This window comes from Zea mays, chromosome 10 (assembly GCF_902167145.1).
Source record: "Zea mays cultivar B73 chromosome 10, Zm-B73-REFERENCE-NAM-5.0, whole genome shotgun sequence".
In the NCBI taxonomy this organism is placed as follows: domain Eukaryota; kingdom Viridiplantae; phylum Streptophyta; class Magnoliopsida; order Poales; family Poaceae; genus Zea; species Zea mays.
In genome coordinates this window covers 138905035-138928749 of record NC_050105.1, presented here as the reverse complement: position 1 = coordinate 138928749, position 23715 = coordinate 138905035, and the positions used below count along the sequence as shown (strand labels likewise).

Below are 23715 nucleotides of genomic sequence, written 5' to 3'. Positions count from 1 at the left end.
GACCCTTTACACAACTAATTCCGAGCTAATCCCGCGAATATAGCTAACAACCGTAGCACAAAACTCGGAACCCTAATCTATTCTGCGCACGCGCGGACCGTCCGGCCCACAGGCGCGGACCGTCCGGACCGCGGACCGTCCGGCCTCAGGGCCGGACCGTCCGCTTGCTCATTTTTGGTTCGAACACGGGGACCCTATGATTTTTTTTTAAAAAAAATTGAGAAACCTACAGGTTATCTTGTTTAAACTAATTAATGTAATTAGTAACCGAAATCAATGACATGTCTATGTACCTTTTCATTAAAATATAAAATTACATAAGTTACTAACAAAACTAACTAATCAATGAGGGGAGTACCTGTGGATATCTTGCATTTTACGAGGAGGGGAGTACACAGTTGATCGTAATTGCATGAGATGGCCAAGGATCCTCGGACAATGCACATGATCGTACCAGAGCGACATATCTCACTCTCTTCTATGGTGCCGCACTTGGCGTCACAGTCTCGCTGGCCAGACCGCCAGAGTGCCTGGCCACCATGAAACTTAGACGAACGTAAATCGACCATTAAAATATCACATATTCACATGCCCATGCCCATATGAAAACAAAATGCCAGGTTTGGCTAAGGCTGGTCCAGTGCACAGTCTTACTCTCGTCCCCACTGCACTGCTCCAGTCCCCCCCCCCCCCCCCCCACTGCTCCAGTCCACGGACTGTGTCCCTACTGCTTTAGTGCACAGACTTCACCTGCACCAAACTATAGTCTTAATCTATAGTTATATATCGGCTTTTCTATTTTAGGATTAAGTAATTTACGCGGATTTATTCCAACGCTCAAAAATTACACAACATAATATTTTTTATTAAATTAAAAAATGCAAACTGTATAATAATTAAAATAAAATAACATGCATAAATCTAATCGGAGTGCTCGATCTCATCTTCATAAGAAATTTGTGATGTATCATAGAGAACTTTGAGATGAAATTTATGATTTTTTGCAATTTGTTTGAATTTTTAGACTTTAGACAGCTAAAATGGCGAGTTGCAACGGCTAGCACGCGTCACGTCGCTCTCCCCCCCCATCTCGCCCTCACCAACGCGTCGCCCGCCTCTCGCCTCGCTCTCGTCTTCCTCTCGCCCGACGCCCGGGCGCGCGCTCTAGCGCTGGCGAGACCTGGACGATATCGCTCACTCTTGCTCTCCTCTCGTCCGGTGCCGGACTGCCGGGCGGCAGTAACTCCCTCTCGCCTCTAGTGCCGCCTGCGTTGGCACCAGCCTAATCCAAAACCCTACGCGCATCGCATCTCTGACTCTGAGGCCTTCGCTGCCGTCGTTCTTATCCGGTCATTATTTGGCGAGCAAATCACGGGCGACGCAGGCAGCGCTGGACCCCAGGCCGGGGATTCGGAGTTCATGCCATGCACGTCACGTCGTCACCGGGGGACACCCGCTGGCGCTAGATAACAGGAGAACCGAAAGCATCCGAAGCACGCAGCACGTACTCGTGGCAGGCGACTCAGCGACGTGTCCAACGGCTAGGCAGACGACGACGACGCCGTGGTGGCTCGGCACCCTTGCTCATGCCCGTTGCCCCCGTGCGCGCTCGCTCGCTTTCAGCTCGTCTTTTCGGGCGTCGGAGCCATTGGTGATCGCCGCACGGTACCGCCACCGGATTGCTGTGCTGGTTTCTGATGAGAGAAACGCACGGCTCTTCTCGCGGTTTGGGCCACGTCTGGTAATGCCGCGACAGCCGCGTCGTCTCTGCGACTCCTGTCACTGCACGCCGAGGTGGTCTCGTCTCCAGCTCAGGCGGCACGTGGTGTTGTCTTCAATCGTGCTGGTACCACTACCAGCACCATGCACCAATCAAGCACCATCGCAGTACGGACGACATAGCCGCCAAAACCTGTTAGCCAAGGGCGGAAATGTCAGTGATAAATGGGATATTAATGTTTTTTATCACCGTTACCGGAGGAGGCCGCTCTCCAATTGTCAGTTTTTTTTTATCCGAATCTGCATCTCCTAATAAAAGCCCAGTCTCCAATTACTTCTCCTTCTATACATCTTCGCACACTTCATGCACATGGTGAACCTCGATCAGGCCAGCTAGCCGTCACCAGAGCTCTGCAAAACATGGCCTCTGCCATCGGTAATACATGCATGCAACTTCCTTGCGTACGCACGTTATGAACACGAAGCATCAATGGAACCGTAAGCTTATTTCGTCTGACAGTGAACTAAGCAACCAACAAACTGCTAATGATGGATCGAAACCGAAAGGAAACCAACCCCAACAATATTATTCCTTGGGCACTTGAAAACGACCAGGCCTTGGTTCGCACGATCGTTGCTCATCGCTGTCTGCTCGATCTATGACCCTCGTCCTGCTGCAGATTGTGTTGCAGATTGGATCAGGGCAGGACAAGTCTCTTTCCTGACGTTAAATCCGCCCACAATCGTCCTCCCTGTGATGGAGCGCGGAAGAAGCAGAAGGAATGTGTGTAGGATGGATAATGGTGAGTGACGGGATAAGAGTCATAAGATGATGAGATCTAGAGATGGCAATGGATACCCAAAACATCCCATTTCTCGTGCGTCGTCTAGTGTGGCATACAAACATGTCAGTCCAACTCAGCAAAAGAAGAAATTCGTAGGAAACCAACTCTATAATAATATGGTCTAAAGCTGGTAATTGAAGAGTGGTCTCTCATAAATGTGCCAAAAAAAAAATAAAACATCACACCTACAGAAAGCATAAAATATTACTCCTCCATAGATCTTACTTCAACACTTTTGTCCAAATTAATATGGATTCCACACAAAAATATATTTTATTTATTACCCTACATATGTTCATTATGTCTGTCAGTACCTTAAAATTGAGGTACCCACTACTACTGAGTCAATACGGACCCCCCTCGAGACTACACTTAGTCACCATACTAATGGTGGTCTATCCTAACCTAGTGGTTGGCCCTACCTAGTAAGGCCTAGCCTCGTGAGAAGGCCAGCACCTCTAATCAGCGCTCCAGAACCCCGGCGGAGGGTTCGCCACATGTCTTAAAGACGAGGGCTCTCGGAACCTACGCCCTGGGGGCCGGACCCCCGGAACAGCCCCAACCCTTGTGGCAGGCCACCCGGACCTCAGGCCTAAGGGGTCCGGTGCTACCACGTGTTGGCCAACACCGAAGGCGGGAACTCACCCGAACGCCTTCTAGACCCCTAGCCAAGGGCGATCCGGAGCTATCATGTGGAAGGGCGGTCCCAGCCACTACTCCCCACACAAAGTGAGGTCTGGTGCTGTCACGTGTTCTACGTGTGACGTAAGCCATCGGTGAAAGCTTGACATCAGCCTCAAAGTGTGAAGCGCCTCTGCATTAACTGTGAACAAGACGTATACTTGCCCGCCCCAGTGACAGGCAGTGTGTCTGTAGTATGCAGGCCGCACAGTAACTCGCGCGTTAATGAGGCAAGACCTTTGACTCCCTGCGCCGCTTGGGCTACTGTCATTACGGCTCCCATTGTAGCCCGCGCGTTAGTGATGCAAAAGGAGACAGGCGGAGAAGACAGGACGTCGTCGCCTGAGCACCCCTACGAGCGGTTGCGCATCAGCCTACGCCGCAACCTACACATGCACCCTACTCCGATTAGACGTGGTAAGGACACGACATGACAGGAGATCTACACGACGACCAAGAGAATATATCCACTCTCCACGGACCGCCGCTACACTTACTTCATATCTAGCAATAGATTACTGGGCTCACTTGTCGGAACTCGGTCATCATATACGTGACTCTCTTGGGCTATAAAAGGGAGGACACATACGGTAGAAACAGGTCTCGTAGAGGTCCAACTCAAACTTCCTAGAAGTCTGTACGGACGGATTCAGAGATACTCAGAGACTCCTAAACTATACAACTCATAGTGGATGTAGTCTTTACGTTCCGGCGGGCCGAACCACTCTAACCTTTGTATTATCGTGTTCTTCCAGCTAAACAGTCAATTCCTAAACTTTCTCCTCATCTTAGGATAGAATACATGCACTCCGCCACCCGACCCAAATGATTTGCTCTTCGACACTGTCTTTTGCTTCTTTCACGTCGTCCTCAACGCTCTTGTCAGCACGTGAGGATAGGTGTCCGCGCTCCGGCCCGCCTGCACGTAGCACCGTGACAGAGCACCTTGCGCCCTGCCTCTGTCCCGCCCGCGTCTGATTGTTGCGCTCCACCCGGCCGCTCGCCGGCTCGCACTCGCCCGTGGTGGCCCATGGTCGGGACTCGAGCTCTTCCACCCTCGCCCCATCGGCCATCGCCCGCGTGGAGGCCGCACCGGCAGCAGCGGTCACGTCCTCGGCCCTTGCAGTGCGCTGTGTGCGCAGAGCAGCTGCAGGCAGCATGCTGCCGAGTCGGCGGATGGGGCGCAGGCAGTGGAGAGGATGCGCGAATTAAATGGATCTATAGCCTGTTACCATCACAGATCAGCAATTATGGAGGTTTCTTCCAATGACTATGCTAAAATTATTATAAAATAGTATAGAGTAACAACTTTGTTAAAATATAAAACTAAAATTCTAATAGAAAAGGGGCTAAAATAAAAAAAAAATCATCACTGCAACGCCGCCTACATGGCGGCTGAAAACGACAAGCAGTGCAATACGTGCTTCTTCACCTTCTCAGCACACCGCAGGGAGCGGCGCCACCTCGAGTTCGACTGCGCAGACGCAAAACAAAGACCAAATAGACGTATGTATGTAGCGGGCTAACGGCTATTCATATAGAGAGCATGTTCACTTTATAGATCATCTTTGTAATATTGCAGATTAGCTGGCCGGACAGAAACAGAAAATAATAGAGTTATGAGAAGACACAGCTGCTGGACCGGAGCTGGAGCCCCGGCAGCCCCGGTCCTGGATCCGCCTCTGGGTGCAGGCCAGCACCCGCAACAGCTGTGGCGTCAGATCGACACGTCCTCGGCTCTTGCCGGCCCGCCGACAGGTCGAACGCCGAGGACGAAGAGCGGGGCTTTCCGTCCTTCCTGCGGGCGCGGTTGCGCAGCTGCTTATGAATCAATACGACATAAAAAGTAGATTAAAAACAGAGAATACATAGATTTAGGGCTAGTTTAGGAACTACATTTTCCCATGTAATTTCTATTTTCCCAAAGGAAAATAAACTAATTTTCCTTGGAAAAATAGAGATCTCTTAAAAAATGTGGTTCTCAAACTAGCCCTTGACGTGAAAAAACCCTCCAAAGCGAAGGGAAAAAAACCACGGGCGTCGATCAGCAACAATATCACTATTTTTCGGGTGGTTACAGATCGCAGAAGATTTACAATGAGATGACGATCTCCTGCGGATTACAAGTGTATTTATAAAGACGAAACTCTCCGCTTCGCTCGTCAACTTGGCCAACTTCTTCAGAATTTGGATCACAAACTCAACACGCCTAGTGTAAGCGTGTCAGGGTGCAGGATGCATCCCAGACATACAGTTGATTACATCTCAAATATAGTTAGGTCCCGTTCGTTTATATCGGATTGAGACCCAGAACTATTCCAGCTAATCAATATTAATACAAATAAAACATACCAATCCACCTGTAAGAGTTTATTAGTAAGAACACAATACATCAAGTATTTGAATCGTCACAAAAGTAAACACGATGTAATCTATATATTCATCTCCAATTACATATGATTTTCAATTAAAAAATATGTTTTAGGTAGAAAAATAAAAAAGAAAAGTACAAAAGTCAAGAATATAAAAATAAACAAAAAAGTACATATATTAAGTGCATGAGTTTCAGATGAAGTACAAAACCCGTTGAATACAAAAACTACACATATTAGTTTAGCTTCGATTTATCCTATTATCGTCACAACACTTGCAAACTGGTCCCTTGTATGTAGGGGTGACAATAAGCTCTAAATTTTATATTATAAGATTTAAGAATCAGATCCTATTTCTATTATTTTTTAACTAAAATTTATTTAGGGCCCTATTATTTTGTGAAGAAAAGCATTTGAATCACGATCCATTACCACTCCTACTTGTATGTGGTATAAGCCATCCTAGTTTAGCAATACATAAGTACTAGGGTATTCAGTCATCACAACCACTAACTCGGTATAAGAGAGTGTAAACTCATCATTGCATATGCCACTGTCTTAGCATATTATTAGAAGATGAAATGGGAAGGTAAAATAATGTTAATGTCAAAATTGGTTATAAGAGAGGGGAAGCAAAGAAAACACACATGCACAGAGAAGAGAAGAGGAGTGAAGAGAAAAGAGCAAGTAGCCAGCAGCTGGCAGCGAGAGAGGTGCTTGAGGTACAAAAAATGGATGAGAAGGGAAAAGAAGAGCTAGCAGCCCGCAGAGAAGAGAAGACCAATAGCCAACAGAGAGAGATGTTGCAATTATTGAACCAGCAGCATCATAAACACAACTACACAAACATGAAGGTGCTGCAAGGACAGAAAATAGAAGATAAAGAGAGAAGTTCTGAGAATGACATATGTGCAGATGTGCCTCGTAATCGTAATCATCATCTCTTTCACCGTATTTAGTTAGAATGGATACAGACGAGGACTTGCAAGGGAGGAGAGGAGAGCAGCTTAAGTTCGCCGGCTTGTAGCACAGCACCAGCAACGCAGGAAGGACTTGGCTATATGCCTAACAGCTACAAGCACATGCACAAGAGCAATGTACCCAAGAAGTCTCTGACTCTTGAAGTTCAGAAACAACAGAATTAGCATATACAAGTCCTAATATTTGAAATGAAAAAGAAGAACAACATGACTCCTTTACTCTTTAGTTTCCACTTCCACTCAGACAGCCACCGCACACACAATCAACATTTTATCTTATCATGACACCCACCGTATCATTCACACCTCACTTGAGCTTGACTACTAGTAGATAGACCATAGTCACTTGGGACACTGGGACAGAAACCTTCGCTACCTATGAAAATAAGAATCAAGTCTGCCAGTCACTGCTAAAATTGAAATCTGAATCCACAATGCAAAAAAATGTAATCGGTCACTACTACTGGAAGAGCAACCCCAAATCAGGTACTCAGCATGGATGAGCAGGCCGGGCGTACGCGTACCCAATATGAAAAAACAGAGGGCTCCCATGACACTGAAGAGATGCTGATTTTGCAAGGTTGTTTGATGCAACAGGAACTAGATCATACTCATACATATATTTTTTTCTGGAAAGAAAACCAAATGAACAACGTAAACAGTCCAGAGGTGGCTGTGAGCCTGTGACAAGCATGAAGATAAAAATACCTTTCAGCCTAGACATCAAACTCAAGCGTAGTTCCTAAACATATGAGCTATGGCCATTCAATAAATTGAATTGTTCAATCTTACACAGAACAGGAACAAATCGAGCTTGCCAAAATTCAGCATTTTCTCAAACAAAATCATCTGCTTAAACAAGCAGTCATTTGCTCAGCACTAAAATTAGGCATCATAGGCAGTGGCGTTTGCATAGTAGAAAGAAAAAATAACAATGACATCATAGGCAATAGCATTGCATAGTGAAAATAAAAAATTACATCACAAGCCGGTAGGATTCATAAACCTTGCTAGGGTTTTGTTGGCGTGGACTCGGCCAAGGACAAAGGTGAGGAGCAGGCACATGAGCGACAGCGGTGGGTCTCCTGTCTTCTTCGTGCGAAGCAGAGATCGGCATTGAGTCATTGACGACGAATAGGAGTGCCTGCACGGAGCTCGGCAAGGAGTGTCATACATGAGGATCATCAGATAGAAGAAGAGGAGAATTGTGGGAATACCATATAGAGGCGAGAATTCGAATATTGGGCCATGGGCCGCTGGTAGTAGAGAATATGAGCCGAAGGCCATTTGTAAAACATATAAATGTTGCTGACGCTGGCTGAAAGGGGCATCAAAAATAAACAAACCAACTTACTTGCTTGCTTCATGCTCTTCTTCTCTTAGACCATATCGAGCAGTTCACCAATATATTTACTGTTAGGGAGAAGATCGCGAAGACCATGTTGAGCGGAGTCCAAACTCGCCCTGGTTCCAAACTAACGGAACCCCCCACCATTTATTGTCTTCGTAGGTTCGCTGGTGCAGAGACTCCGATCAAGCGGGTCCAGCATTGAGGGGTCGCACCGGACGACAACAACTAAGACTTCGCCACATTCCGAGAGAGAAGTCCTATCACCCTTCGTGGCGCACCAAAGGAGGAGCCCTCACCAAACCTCTGTTCGGTCTAGCCAACCGAAGGGCATCTGGCGGCTTCACAATACTACGGAGGCGACTCTTCCCAGGGCCGGTCCTGAGGTTTCATAGACCCAGGGCAAAACAAAAAATTAGGGCCCTCAAAAAATTTTGAATGATAAAAGTCTATAATATATATACTTTCTTCTAAGTACATAAGCAAATTTTTGAATGATAAAAATCTATAATATATCAAAACAACTTCAAATCTTTGTACATATTATCTCAAAAATTTCTTTTAATGTTTCTTGATGCGAAGTCATTGATAATAGTGTTGCTATCAACCTCGTCTAATAATTTTTCTCAATGTATAAAGTAGCCAATCCGTTGAGGCGATCTTGAGACATTGTTGACCTTAATAGTTCTTCAACAATTTCAACTTTAAAAAACTTCTCTAAGTCGATGCCGCAGTCACAAGCACAGTAAATAATATCCAATAAGCGATTGAAATATTTGGATACAGATCCATTTGCCGAACATACTCAAAAAATCTCCATAAAAGACATTGGTATTTCAGGCAAACTTAACTTCAAAACTTTCAACTCAGATAGTAGATCATTTACCTCAACGTCAGAACTGTCCTACGAAGAGGGACAAGTGGAGCAACCGTACTAGATACAACACCTAAGATTATATATAAATGTATATTACTTGGGGCCCTTCCAAAATCGGAGGCCCGGTGCGGCAGCTCCACTTGCCCCCCTCCAGGACCGGCCCTGACTCTTCCTACCCTCACGTCCAGCGGATGGCTGAGGGGAAGCTGGCGCGAACACTCTCGAGGGCATCATTAGCAGTTATACTCCGCACGGCTCGGCATGACCCTCTTGTCAGCGTAACACGTGGGTGTGTAAATTAGTGTGCTTCGTCTGTTGTACGAGTGTCATTGTAATACTCTGTTACATGCAATATTCTTCGGATATAGTTGGTAGACGGGTGTAGGGTCGTACTTTGGACCACCTACCCCCAGACGGGCCTATAAATACGTATGTCCTATAGCCGGATGTGACAAGCATAACAAGAAACTACAGTTTTGTGATATCCTGACTCTGGTGGATGGTGATATCCTAACCCAAGGCTTAATAGAATTAATATAGTATTCAAACCAATAAGGTGCATCTTATTTTTTGGAAGTCTGCGTCGAAAGAACCTCTAGGTTAAGTGTGCTTGGTCCAGAACAATCTTGGGATGGATTACCGACCGGAAAGTTTCCCGGGTGCGCACGAGTGAAGATAAAGTGCGCACAAAAGACTGTGAGGATGATATATGATCCTAAAGGGCTGACTGGAGTAAGTAACGCCGATCAAGGAGTGGACGTGGTGTTATAAATGGTATCAGAGCCGACCCTCACGGTTTCATGGGCGTGTGTGAGCTAGGGGTTCGGACATATGGCGCATAGCGCATGTGGGCCCAGAGTTGTCACATAGCATGACATATGACGACACTGAACACACAGATGTGGTAAAGAGGGGAGATTCCTGAATTGGGGTTGACTGACGAGGACGTCAGTCTTTTAAGTGGGGTGGATTGTGATATCCCGCCTCCGGTGGATGGTGATATATTGGTCAAGGCTTAATAGAATTAATATAGTACTCATATCAATAAGGTACATCTTTTTTTCGAAAGCCTACCTAGAAAGAACCTTTAATTTAAGCGTGCTTGGCCTAGAGCAATCTTGGCATGTGTGACCGACTAGTAAGTTTTTCTGGGTGCGCACGAGTGAGGACAAAGTGCGCACAAAAGACTCGTGTTGGTCTGTGAGAATAGTCTATGATCCTAGAGAGCCGTCAGAAGTAAGTACCGTCGATACAGGAGTGGACGAGGTGTTACAAGTTTCCACTTACCGTCTTGTCGCCCTCTCGTGCTCTGCCTTTTTGTCACTGACTATTTGGGTCCACCTGACAGTTCGTCAGTGCTCAACATTTGACACCCACCGTGAGGATTGCACTGTTCGTAGAGTGGAGTATGCGTATGAGGATGGATAAGGTGCTAGAGATAGTGCTATAAACTAACTTACCTCCCAAATCTTCTTACTGAAATTCTCCTTTTGTGGTGTAATATGTGAGCGCCTTGCGTTTTCCGTGATTGGATTCCAAGGAAGACGATTGCGGACATCACAAATTTGATATTGGAGCTTGATTCTTCGTTGGGCGGATTGGCATCTCCGTTGGGGTCTGAAACCTTGCCGATTATGTTCGTTGCACGACTCGCTTCTGGTCGAGACGGCTCTGAGTCATTGTGGCACCGATGGCGCGCGAGGAGGGAGGCGTGGAAGGTGGTGAGGAGGTCGTGGTCGCTGGGGAGGCCATGGAACGGGACGTGGAGGTGAGACACTGCCCGTTGCGCGGCGCGGAGGTGGTGTTGCTACGGTAGGATACGGAGGAGGTAGAGGAGGCGGTGGTGGTTTGTCGAGGCTGGGGAACATGGACACCAACACGTTGATCGGGTCTGTTTTTTTAGGTGGGGTGGGACGGGTTGGTCTGGTCTGGTCGACAGGTCGAGTGGCTCATGCTCAAGTCTACCTGACGCGTCGATATTTAGCTTGTGTCTCACTATATTATATTAATTATGCAGTAATAGTCACTCCCTTTTAGTCTCTAATGGGCAACCAAAAAAATATGACCCTGATTTAACCGTTATTGTCGTTGAGGTCGCTCTTGGAGAGAAGACTACTTTCATTTTTAGAGTATGTATAACCTTATTTAATATGGAATCTCTTCAAGGTTAATTTAGTGATAAGGATCACGAGAAGATCCGAGGGGAGGAATCTCCTTGCTATTCAAATTTGAATAGGAAGGGTATTCCTTCCCATAGATCCCCTCGTGATTTATGGTCACCAAATCAGCCCACAAAAGTCTTTAAAAGGCTAAATAGAAAAAATATAAGAGGCAGTTTCTTAATGAAGTGTGTGTCTTTATATGACTTGTCTATTAAGATGTTATATCATGCAATATTTTAGTTGTCTCTTATACATCGAACATTAATCTAGAAACTCGATTGTATATAGCTTTAAAGGCTTATTCGGTTAGAAGTGAATCAAAGAAAATTAATCATGTACTTGTTAAAATTAAATACAAAATGATTTAATCCCTTTAATCTTCTCTAATTTTTGTACAAGGCCTATTACCTTTGGGATTCAATAAATGAGCTAACAATCAGTAGATCGCAAGTCTGAATGTGTGATAACGATGGATCCTTTCCAAGCTCGTGAGATAGACTAAATTGATTTCAGAATATCCGGATGATGTTTACATGGAAGATTACATTTGCACGCCTCCGTTTTTTTGGCTTTTGTCGTGTTGTTTAAAAAAATTCTTTCAGTTGTGTTTCTAGTCTGCCTCATCTAAAATTCTCTAGATGGACTTTAATCCGTCGAACTGTTGCCACATGCTGCCAGGCTCTTGTAAAATGCAGTAGCTCTTTGTTCTTGTTGTATATCTAGCGGTATCTTTTATATTCTTTCTCTACATCTATATTTTATAATTTTCTTTTAAGAAAACTTCTTAATCTCTATTTAATTTCTCTTCAATAGTGTCATCTATATGTTATCCCCTTCCCCTACACGTTAACATTAGGGACACATTTTACTCCAGTTTTTTTTCTACTTACGTATTTGTTGTATCCTTAAATATTGTATACATACTTTAATTTTGTTTAATCCATTGTCTAAAGTATAAAATTAATAGAGAAAATGAGAGAGAGCCTTTATATAGAGAGAATAAAATAAAAGAGTATAAGATCTTAAAAAGGCATTATTATCAGATATTATAAAGAAAATGGTTTTCTCTATACTTAAGATAGAGAAGCATATAGGCCCTCGTGTTTCAGAATTCATAGACGAGAAAAGAAACTAATTCGAACAAGAGCTCTGTTGACCACATGATCCTGTAAGGGTTCCAGTCTTCTGCAGAGTATATATATGGAGATATTATCATTGCTGTCGTCGCTGTCGTGGCAACCCCTCAGCAAAGTAGCTGATGTTCATAATAAAAAAGCAAATAACAACGACAGTTTGACGCAGCGTGATGGCGTCTCCAATCTTAATCCATCCGATCCTTGCCCTGTCCTGTGCTCTCAAATCTTCAATCCATTCGGAAAGGTTCATCCACCTTCAGGCAGAGCACAGTCCTCACTCCTCAGTCTACACTCCACACTCCACACTCCACACGCAAGCACGCACGGCGGGCGGCGGTCGCCCACCTGGACCTGGTACCGGAACACCAGAGCTCAAGGTCGGCCATGGATTCGCCACTGCTGAGCACACCCGCTCTGCTGGCGCTGTCCCTGCTCCTTCTAGCGCTCTACATCGCTCGCCGGCGCCGCGGCGGTGGCAAGAACCGGAACTACCCTCCCGTGGCGGGCACCGTGTTCCACCAGCTGCTCCACTTCAGGCGGCTGATGGAGTACCAGACGGAGCTCGCCCACAGGTACCGCACGTTCCGCATGCTCACCCCGACCTGCAACTACGTGTACACCGTGGAGCCCGCCAACGTGGAGTACATCCTCAAGACCAACTTCGGCAACTACGGCAAGGGGGCGATGATCCACGACGTGATGGAGGACCTCCTCGGCGACGGCATCTTCAACGTGGACGGCGCCAGGTGGCGGCACCAGCGGAAGGTGGCGAGCCACGAGTTCTCCACGCGGGTGCTGCGCGACTACAGCAGCGGCGTGTTCCGCGACACGGCCGCGGAGCTCGCTGGGATCGTTGCGGTGGCGGCGCGGGGCGCCGGGCCCGGGGAGAGGCCGCTGGACGTCGCGGACCTCCTGATGCGGTCGACGCTGGACTCCATGTTCAAGGTCGGGTTCGGGGTCGACCTGGGCTCGCTGTCCGGCTGCGGCGACGACGAGGGCGCGGCGGCGTTCGCCAGGGCGTTCGACGACGCCAGCGAGCAGGTCCTGTACCGCTTCTTCGACCCGTCCTGGAAGGTCAAGAGGCTCCTCGGTGTCTCGTCGGAGGGGGCCATGAAGGGGTCGATCCGCACCATCGATCAATTCGTGTACGGCGTCATCGACAGGAAGATCAAGCAGATGGGCAGGGACCAAGAATTCGTGAGCGAGCTCTCTGCAGCTGCCTCGCCCGTTTGGATGCACATGCATTCACGGGCGCTCGATTGGCGCTCCGGCCATTTCTTCTTTTTACTGACACACACGGACGGTGGTGTTTGTCTTTGGCAGGCCAAGAAAGAGGACATCTTGTCAAGGTTCCTGATGGAGCGGGAGAGCGACCCCGGCTGCTTCGACAACAAGTACCTGCGGGACATCATCCTCAACTTCGTGATCGCCGGCCGCGACACCACGGCGGGCACCCTGTCGTGGTTCCTCTACGTGCTCTGCAGGAACCAGCACGTCCAGGACAGGGTCGCGCGGGAGGTGCGTGCCGCCGCCACGGGCGACCGCGACGACGTCGGCGTGCAGGAGTTCGTCACGTGCTTAACCGAGGACGCCATCAGCAGGATGCGGTACCTGCACGCGGTGCTTACCGAGACGCTCCGGCTGTACCCGGCTGTGCCCATCGTAAGTTAACCCGAACATGCACGCCGTGTGCTGTTTTCTGTCATTATCCGTGTCACGGTCACGGTCGCTGATTTTATACCAAATCAAAAAAAAATCTAAATGCAGGATGTGAAGTATTGCTTTTCGGATGACACGTTACCGGACGGCTACGCTGTCAAGAAAGGTGACATGGTGAACTACCAGCCGTACCAAATGGGCAGGATGAAGTTCCTGTGGGGCGCGGACGCCGAGGAGTTCAGGCCAGAGAGGTGGATCAACGACGACGGCGTGTTCGTCAACGAGAGCCCCTTCAAGTTCACGGCTTTCCAGGTTGGTTGTGAACAATCAATCTCCTCGGCACTTGCAGTGTTCTTCCTTGACCAGATTCAGCATGTGACGTGTTTGGCCTCTTGTGTGGTGCACGTGCACAGGCGGGGCCTCGCGTCTGCTTGGGAAAGGAGTTCGCGTACAGGCAGATGAAGATCTTCGCAGCGGTGCTGGTCTACGCCTTCAGGTTTGAGATGTGGGAAGCCAATGCTACCATGGGCTACCGGCCCATGCTCACGCTCAAAATGGACGGCCCGCTGTATGTTCGGGCATCGCTCCGGCAATGAGGTGTGGGCGACTGGGCGGCGGCCACGAAGTCAAAATACGTTGCGTACTGTTATGATACTATCTTAGATATTAAACTTGTTAAAATAAATATTTTATTTTATCTTAGCTAAAAGACTGAAAATAATACGAGTTGAAGAGAAACTCAACCTTTTTGTTATAGCTCGCTCGATCTCTCGTCATCTTTCAACTAGCGAAATGGTATTATATGAAAGTGTTGTACTATGTATACGTGTGACTTCCTTTCGTATTAGACCTCGGTAGTATCTGGTAGCCCATCTATGATGTAATGATTGATTAATAAGCGAGAAGAGGGAAGAGCAATAAATCTACTCGTTTCATACATAATGCACGACACACAATATTTTTAAATGGGTAGAGATAGAAATGTGTATGGCCCATCGTCCAAGGAATACTTTGGAAGCAGGATTGCGCTATTTCCGCCTGCTACCATCTAATGTCGAGGTTCGAATGTGCATATATCAAATTGTTTATTTGTCAATTCAAAATAGCTTATATTTATTTTACAGTGTTTTGTCTTCATAAATTACAGTTACAGCATTCAAAATAGCTAGTTGTAATTTAAAGTGAATAATATTAGATTGTCCAAACGTGCCAGAGCAAATATGGTTTGATGGGATAAACTACTGTACACCCCTAAGTGCTTACTCTAAAATATAAATAACACTCCTGATTCAGTTCTGATTTTTTTCTTCTTCTAATTTTCATTGAAATGGTTCTTAATGGCAAGATCTCGAAGGCTCGGACCTAGGTTTAGCAAGTGTGTATCTCTAATAATGTCTTAAATCAGTGTTCTATCATAAAATATAGGACACAACTTATAAAAACAACTCCAACAATGTTCTATTTTATAATTTTTTTATAAGAAATGACATATTATGAAGTGACTCAAATATACTACTCCCTATATTAGTGTTTTACCCTTGTTTTCTACATCATCCCAACATTACTCCATAAAATACATGATTTAGGGATTAAGTTCTAAAGTTTAAGTTAGTGTCATAAACACTTTAAATGATACATTATTTTAATATTTAGGGCACTACTTTGAGTCACTTGTTGGAGATGCTCTAAGAGCATATCCATTAGTTTAAAAAAACTCCTTAAAAACTCGAATTTAGCAAGTTACTAACTGATAAGTGCACCACTATACACGGGTGCAAACTCAATGTCAAACAAGTGACTTTTACGGTGTGATTAATAAGCATAATAGGCTATGGAGAGTGCGAAACAACTCCTTAAGTTTCGAAAGGGGGTAAATAGAGATATTTAGAAAGTCGATATATTTGGGAATCTTATTTAAAAATCGGTTGGAGAATGGTTTAGTTAGTAACATCCTAAATTAATTTTAGGGGCTTTTTAACTATTGGAGATGCTCTTAAAGCAACTCCAATAGTTCTCTAAACGACCCCCTAAATAAAAATGACTCTCAAGTAGTTCTCTAAATAGACTTGCTAAATTTAGTTACTTGTTATGCAATCTCATTTACTCTCCAGATTTGGCAACTCGATATGCACTCCCCAAACACAACTGGCATTGATTTTTCACACCGCGTGCTCATTTTATCCTTTCCCGCACAGTGAGGTATCCAGGTCCGCAATGCTCTTTTTCCTCCTTTTCCGCGCAACAAGGTAGACAGGTCCAACATGTGTGACACAAGCTTTTCCTCCATCGTCGGGTCGTTGCTCCCCCATAGGTCATGCCGACCGGACTTCTCCTTCACCCTGATGTCCTTTGCCCTTGACCCCCTCACCATCCAGGTCCAACAGGAGCAAGCCTGCTCCTACGCTCACAACCTCGCCACCAAGGCACCTCAGATGTGTCGCCAGACGAACAAGCCTTCTCCACAATTGAACTCATTAGAACTCAACCCCGCCGCAAGCCAAGTGTGCCACCATACAAGGTCTAACGCACCTGCTCAAGGTTCGCCTCCTACGCTGTTGGATGTAGCAGATAGGTATAAGGAGCTAACCTAATTACTAGCTCCTAAGAGACATCAGATGGAGTTGTGATCAGTTCCAACTTGTTACGCCCGATGGAGCTGTTGAAGACCATTGATGCTCATGTTGTTGCTAGAGAGAGGTAGGTCGTCAGGGAGTCAGTCTTCATATGATCCTCACTAGTGCACATAACTCTAGAAAAAGGAAAATAGGACCACCAAAACTAGATTCAAAAATAAACTACTCCCTAAATATTAAGAAATGTTGGAGACCAAACTATTTTTTACTCTCAATATCTATTTAGCAACTTGCTAAACATGATGTTAGAGAGATTTTTATAGAGAACTATTGGAGTTGCTCTTATTAGGGCGAGAGGAAGAATTATTGAAGGTAGGCCTGGGCACTTTTAAACCGAAACCGAATTACCGAACCGAAAATTTGAAAACCGACCCGAAGTTTCGGTTTTTCGGTGTTTGGTGTCGGGTTCGGTTTTAATTTCTGATAACTTCGGTGTTCGGTGTCGGCCTCGGTTTTAATCTTACACCGAACCGAAACACCGCCCAAACTGATCGTTTCACTCCCGGCCACGGTCCCACGATTCTACCCTAATCGTGCTGACTGACCGACCCATAGGCCATAGGCCCATAGCCCACTTCTCTCTCTTTCTCAGTTTCTCTTCTCTGTGCAACCCTAATCGGCATCGTCACTTTGTCAGATCGACGACGACGGCGGCGCTCCCCACTCGGCCAGACGGCCACAGCCCTGTTCCCCGCTCCCGGCGCTCCGAGCCGCTCGGCCGCTCAGGTGCTCCCCAGTCCCCACGCGCTCGGCGGTCGGCGCTCCCCAGTCCCCAGTCCCCACTCGGCCACTCCCACTCTCCCAGACTCCCTAGTTCCCTGCTCAAGTCAATACTGTAGCACAGTAAGTCGGCAAGAGGAGCGGTCGCCGGTCGAGCTGACTGCTGAGGAGGCGAGCCACGAGTGTGTCTGTGCGACTGTGCGGTGGCCAGTGGGCGACATCAGCCATCGGCGCCAAGTTCTCTGAGCAGTACAACGGCGCCTATAACTGAGCAGTCCTCCAATGTATGTCACCTCTACTCTACTCATCTCAATTTTCTGTGTAGTGTTGTCAATTTTCTGTGCAAGTGAGCAGTCCTCCATCGGCGCCAAGTGTGGTCTTTGAGCTATTAATAGATTTCTGATTTTTTATTTTCAAACTTTATCTTGTAGATGGGGGACACTGATGATGTTGCTGTTAATGAAGTGAACGCAAAAGAACCGAGAGGGCAAGATGCAGACAAAGGCAAGGAAGAGCAGCCCATTGATGCACCAACAGAGGAGGATGGCAAGAAAAGGAAAGCTATTGCTCCAAGGTCAGATGTATGGGAACATTTCAGCAAAGTTAGAACTGAAGGAGGGGAAGACAGAGCCAAGTGTAGGTACTGTGGCAAGCTCTTTCGCTGTGACACAAGGACAAATGGTACATCTTCTCTGAAAGGTCATCTAAAGGTTTGCAAGAAGAATCCAAACAAACTAGTAATTGATAATCAAGGTACTTTACTGTAACACCCTGAATTTGGGGGTATAAAATTTCTTTTCTAATATCCACCAAATTCAGGTGTTACTCTCTCAGTTCTTCGCTTTCCTTTCTCTTTTCCCTAAAAATGGAGAATTATTTTGTTTTATATTAGCGTAAACCTAGTGGAATGAGCCATATAGGCACTTTGGTTGTTGCATTCATGCCGTTGCATGGTGTTTCTAAGTGCAAAATGTGTTTGAAACATGTTAACATATCTTATAGAAGCGCTCGGTAAATTTTCATATTTTTCGGAATATTTTTCTATTTTCCGGAAACCAAAATCCATTTATTTGTGGAACCTAAAAATGTTTTTAGAAACTCTAATTATGTTTTTTGAGTTCATTAGGTGCCAAAACATTTATAGGAATTTTTCTGGAATTTTTGAAAGTATCTATAATATTTTGAGCACAAAATATGGATTTCTAGGCTTTTTCGAATTTTAAAAATAGTAAAATCCGAATTTTAACTGAATTTTTATCTCGTCCAAACCCTAGGTATATATACATGTCCGGCTTCATCTCGTCGAGCCCGTTCCAGAACACCAAACGTTTCCTCCAAATCCAATCCCTAGCTCCCGGTATTGCTCGCCGAAGTTCGGGGCGGTTCCAACTCCGGCGAGCAATTACTCCCAATCCGTGCATCGTCTGCGGAATCCGAGGGTACCGCTGCGTTCGTCTCGTCGAAGGCTTCGTCGCAGCGCGTTCGGTTCATCGATTGGATCCCCAAATCTCCGGCAATCGACGGATTTCTCCTCGGCTCCGGCGAGGGTCTTCTTCCCCGGTGAGAAACCTCCATTGTTGCACCTAGGGTTTCTTCGTTTCTTCGTTTTCCCGTCCGTGCAGAGCCTCTCCCACTCTCCCCTCACCTTCCCCGGTGGCGGCGCCCCTCCCCCGTCCGTTTCCCCTTCTCGACGGTGCCCCTTTCTCCCTCCCCGGTGGCGGCGGCGGTGGCCGGCGGTGGCGCCCGCGTCACGTGCTCCCGCGCCCGCGCGCACCCTTCCCCGGCGGCTGTGGCCGCGCCCCGCGCGCCCGGTGCGGCCGTGCCCGCCCCCGGCCGGCCCGGTCTCGTCCTCCCCTGCGCAGCCTCCTTCCCCTCCTCTCTCTTCCATGGATGGGAGGAAGAAGATGAGGAGAGGAAGAAGAAGATGTCAGTTCTGTAAATTAGGACGCGCGAATTACAGTATGGTTTAAAACATTCATAACTTTTGCGTTTTAAATCCGATTCGATCCATTCAAGTTGCGTTAGATTCGTATTAAAATAATCTTAATTTAGAAATATTTATCCTAATTTTTGCACATTTTATTTAATTTAGTTAGACATTTGTTTAATCAGTGGCTACTAGAACGACATTTTAATTTAAAAATCTAATTTAGGAATTCGATTTGTGCATTTATAATTAGTCACAAATATGATTAACCTTAACTAAAATATTAGTTATTAATAATTATTTAGTTTAATCACGTTGTTTAATTATTAGTTTCGCATATCGGTCCGCGTGTGTCGCGGTGCTGTTTCGCGCACGTCGTCGCGTGTCGTTCGCGAGTGTTGCGCGTGTTGTTCGCACACGTTGTCGTGTGCCGTTCGCGTGTGTCGCGCGCCTTGCCGCGTGCCGTTCGCGCGTATCACGCGTTGTCCGCGCGCTAAGTCGTTTGTGTCCACGCGTTGCGCACATCGTGTTTGCACGTCGTGCGTCCTTAATTCGTCTCGCTTAGAATCGCTCATATTCATTAAGTTACTTGCTTAACTGTCAACTATTAAAATAGTAAGTTAGTCAAAACTAAGTAGTAGTATTAATTTATATTTGATTAATATCAATTAATATAATTATGTTGAATTAGATGTTCTAATTAGTACTTGTTTAACGTAAACGTACTAACCCCTCGACCATAGCTTCGTCTATCATGGTTCTTTTTCTCGCGTAACCGTAGAAGCGCTCTCTATTTTATATTGCTCGCTTTTATAACATTTTATCTTGTATGGTGTAATGTTCTTATGCATATATATGTTTGTTTGCTTGTGTCTGTTTGTCTTCGCTTCGCGTTGCGATTGGATCGCGATTCGTTTCCGAACTTCGAGGAATCGACGGTCAAGCTTCGGCGACCAAGTGATCTAGCTCTTTGGGTTCCACGAAGTTGAAGACTCTGAGCATCTGTTTGGTGAAGGCAAGTGTCCTCTGACCCATTATGTCTCATTTACTTTATAATACACTGTCCCGCATACTATGAACAACCTAAGGATTTACTAGCTTTCTATTTACCTTGTCCTTGATTTACCTTTTGGGTTACTATGGTTAGCTACATGCTAGCGCTTTACTTTAATCAATGAACATGATGAGATACAATGATGATACTATGATTTTATTCTGGATATGATGATATACTTGTGGCATTTAGGGGACTCGGGCTGTTTCCCGAGTACCTCTCCGTAAGGACCTGTTCGTTGAGAGACCACCCGGGATAACAGTGCAACCATGAGGGTGAAATGGGATGCCCTTAGCTAATTAATTAGAGGAACTAGAGGTGTAGTTGCTTCGCCGTCGTGCCGTTAATGGGGTCCAGGCACAGTGCTTGCTCTGCCGAGGCGGGGTGCCGAGGTCCTTTCGTTTTGCTTTTGTTAGTCACCCTCCTGCGGGGAGGGGTACTGTGTTTATCAAACTGGAGAAACATAACGGGCGACTATGACCTCTAGGGAATCTTTGTAAAAGCTACGTAGTGATACCCTGCCGGACCACCTAGGAAGTGATCAATGGGGAGTCATGATCCCTAGGCAAAACGGGAATCACGACTCATGGGTAAAGTGTGCGACCTCTGCAGAGGGTAGTGAAACTGATATATCAGCCGTGCTCACGGTTAAGAGCGGCCTTGGGATCCTCTTTGATTAGAGATACAGATGGTTCAATATACAATGGTTCTATTTATGGTTTTGGCTCGATGATGATAATGATGTTCCTCGAGGAGGAAATGGTTCACGGGTTGGCTATTACTAAAACTTGGCTTCCACTAATAATAAATATCTGACCAACTAAAAGCAACTGCTTGAGCTTAACCCCACATAAAGCTAGTCCACTATAGCCAAACGGGACATTTGCTGAGTACGTTGATGTGTACTCACCCTTGCTTTCACAAAACACCAGGTTGCCTTTGGTGTAATCTATGCTTAGGTAAAGAAGAAGTCGTCGAGGCGGATCTCCAGGAGTTCTAGGACTTCGATGAGTTCGAGGATTTGGCTAGCGACCTCCCCAGTCAGCTGCCTGTGGTGGGTTGTTTACGTTGGCTACGTTTCGATTCTGTGTACTTTGATTTATATTATGTAAATGGCTCTAGTCTGTAATATTATTACTTACTCTTTATTGTAATCCGAAGCATTGTGCTATGATGAGTCATTTATGTAATCGCTGTGTACGTGAATTACTGATCCTGGCACGTACATGGTTCGCATTCGGTTTACCTTCAAAACCGGGTGTGACATAAGTGGTATCAAAGTCGTGCTGACTGTAGGACCGCTGACCTAGAGTAGCATTGGCCGTTTTAAGGACTTATTGATTATTACTTCATCTCATCCTTGATTCTGCTTCAAAATATTAGTCACCTTGACTAATTCTATGTTGTGCTCCTATATGCCCCCTTGACAAAAATTATTTTATTCTAGTATGGTCTATACTTCTCTCAATCTATTAGATCTGATCTCATCTTGTGCTTGCGACATCTTTGTAGATGCCCCCTGACCATAGCCTTTAGTCTTTTGGGACTCTTTCCTCATCCATTATTAAATTGCTACAATTTGACCATCTCTATTCCATTTTGTTATTGACATGCTCGTATCCTTGCATTTTTAATACCCTTATCCCTTAATCTAAAGCACTTACCCTTGTACCTCTACTGCATATTTAAACATTTCAGTTATATGTTCATGATCTTACTGTCTTTTGAGACCCTTTCCTATTCTCTTGTTAAGTCTCTATCTTTTTGGCAAATTGTACTTTATTGGTCTTGGTATGCTCGTACCATTGGAATCTTGCATACTCCTATTTTTATATATGCTTACCTTTATATCCCAATATCTATTTGAAATATTTCGGTTAACATGCCCTTGACCACCCTTGTTTCCTAATGATCCATGAGTGATCATTTTATTTTGCGCACCTGTGGTAATCTCGTTGTTTCCTTGTAACTTCCTTCGGTAATGAATTTTTACTTCAACTCTTCTGTCGGAACCTCACTTATCTTATCCTTGATTGTTTTCTCCACCTTGCCATTTGGTGAGTCTTGCCTTGACTTTGTCCATGGATTATGTTTTTCATCATTATCACATTTACCCTTATCGCCTCTACATCTTACCTTGATGTTTATATTATACACGACCTTTAAAACCTTCTCTCTTCCATCTCAAGATTTTACCTATTTTCCCTTAGTCGTATGCTATTCCTTGTCGCTTGCAAGTTTTAACTCCATCCTTGGTCGTGCTCCAGTTGAGTATTACCTTTACCTTTCTCATCTTTTAATCTTACCTTGGAGATCAAACTATGTCCGTTCTCTAAGATCTTCAATCTCCTATCCCAGTTTGGGAGCTGTGAGTTACCTATCTCTCCCTTGATTTCTTTTCACTTCTTGTCGCCTTACAAGTTTTGTGTTAATTCCATCTCTTGCTATGTTTTTATTTGCTATCACCCTCACCTTGTCGTCCATCGATCTTGCCTGGATACTCATCTTTATTCCTACTTCTTAAAAACCCCCTCTCTTCCACCTCAATTTTAGAGTGATAGTTTACCTATCGGGCCCTTGGACGTATCCTCTTCTTTTCCACTTGCAGATCTTGTCTGAACTTCATCCTTTGTGGTACTTATATCCTTGGTTCTTATGCACATTTACTTCCTCTCTTACATTCTTGTTCGGTATCACCTTTAGCCCTTGTAATATTCATACCCTTACCTTCATGCTTACTTTGAACCTCCCTTTAAAAGCCTTCTCTTTTCCATCCTTGTTCGAGGATAATGTCTTACCTATTTCGCCATTGACTGCTTCCCCTTCTTTGACGCCTTGCAAGTCTTGTCTAAAATACATCCTTTATTGTGTGTTTGTCCATTATCACCTTAACACTTGTCATCCCTCGATTTTTACCTTGATGCTTATCTTGCACCTGCATTTTAAAGCCTCCTCTCCCATTTCATTTCAAGAGTGACGTCTTGCCTATCCCGCTCTTGTTCATTCCCTTTTTCCTCTGTCGCGTTGCAAGTCTTGTCCTAACTCTATCTTTTGGTGTGTTTTTGCCTTTCACCTCCCTTACCTTTGTAATCTCTAGATCTTTCCATGATGTTATCTTATGCCTACCTTTTGAAATATCAACTTTTCCATCTCGATTTGAGAATGGTGTTTTACCTATCCTGACCTTGGTTGCATTCTCTCCCTTGTCAGTTACAATCATTGCTTTAGCTCCATCCTTTATTATGCTCATGCCCCTACCCTCCATGTCTTATTATTCCCCTTGCCTTTTGTTGGCCTTAGAGTAGTTTCCCTTTTCAAGGAAAGACCACCATTTAATTAAAAGGAACGTATAGCAATGAGATGTTTGTTGATGTGTGCTCATGATGTTTGTCCTTCTGCTATGACTGATTTGCTTCTTTGGAATGAGTGTTGATGTGTTGTGGCCCTTGGACCGTAATGGAATCTGTTTACTAGGTGAGTGCCATAGAGTTAAGTAGTTGGGTTCTCCCCCTCCTCTCTCTAATCTGTCTATACTTACCTTTTCTCGTTATTCTTTCCTCTTGCACCTGTCCTTTTGGCAACCTCAACTCCTCCAAATCAGT

General features: G+C 45.5%; 1 protein-coding gene across 2 annotated transcripts; it reads left to right on the top strand.

Moving 5' to 3' along the window:
* The first annotated feature begins 12212 nt into the window (after nt 1-12212).
* LOC100275552 (putative cytochrome P450 superfamily protein) lies at nt 12213-14602 on the top strand. Of its 2 annotated transcripts, XM_008663472.3 has the most exons (4): nt 12213-13317; nt 13444-13782; nt 13888-14091; nt 14193-14602. In XM_008663472.3, exons 1-4 carry the CDS (start codon nt 12505-12507, stop codon nt 14373-14375), a joined length of 1539 nt encoding a protein of 512 aa, XP_008661694.1. In that variant the 5' UTR covers nt 12213-12504; the 3' UTR covers nt 14376-14602. The 2 variants fall into 2 exon arrangements, with proteins under 2 accessions (XP_008661694.1, NP_001143079.1); NM_001149607.2 differs by having other exon boundaries at nt 12336-13782.
* Nucleotides 14603-23715: the final 9113 nt, after the last annotated feature.

What these genes read in the sequence shown, in the direction of transcription:
- LOC100275552 (NM_001149607.2), top strand. Translation starts at nt 12,505, where the DNA reads ATGGATTCGCCACTGCTGAGCACACCCGCTCTGCTGGCGCTGTCCCTG. An exon ending in TGTACCCGGCTGTGCCCATC is followed by an intron (nt 13,783 to 13,887) that starts GTAAGTTAACCC and finishes ATCTAAATGCAG; the next exon opens with GATGTGAAGTATTGCTTTTC. An exon ending in TCAAGTTCACGGCTTTCCAG is followed by an intron (nt 14,092 to 14,192) that starts GTTGGTTGTGAA and finishes GCACGTGCACAG; the next exon opens with GCGGGGCCTCGCGTCTGCTT.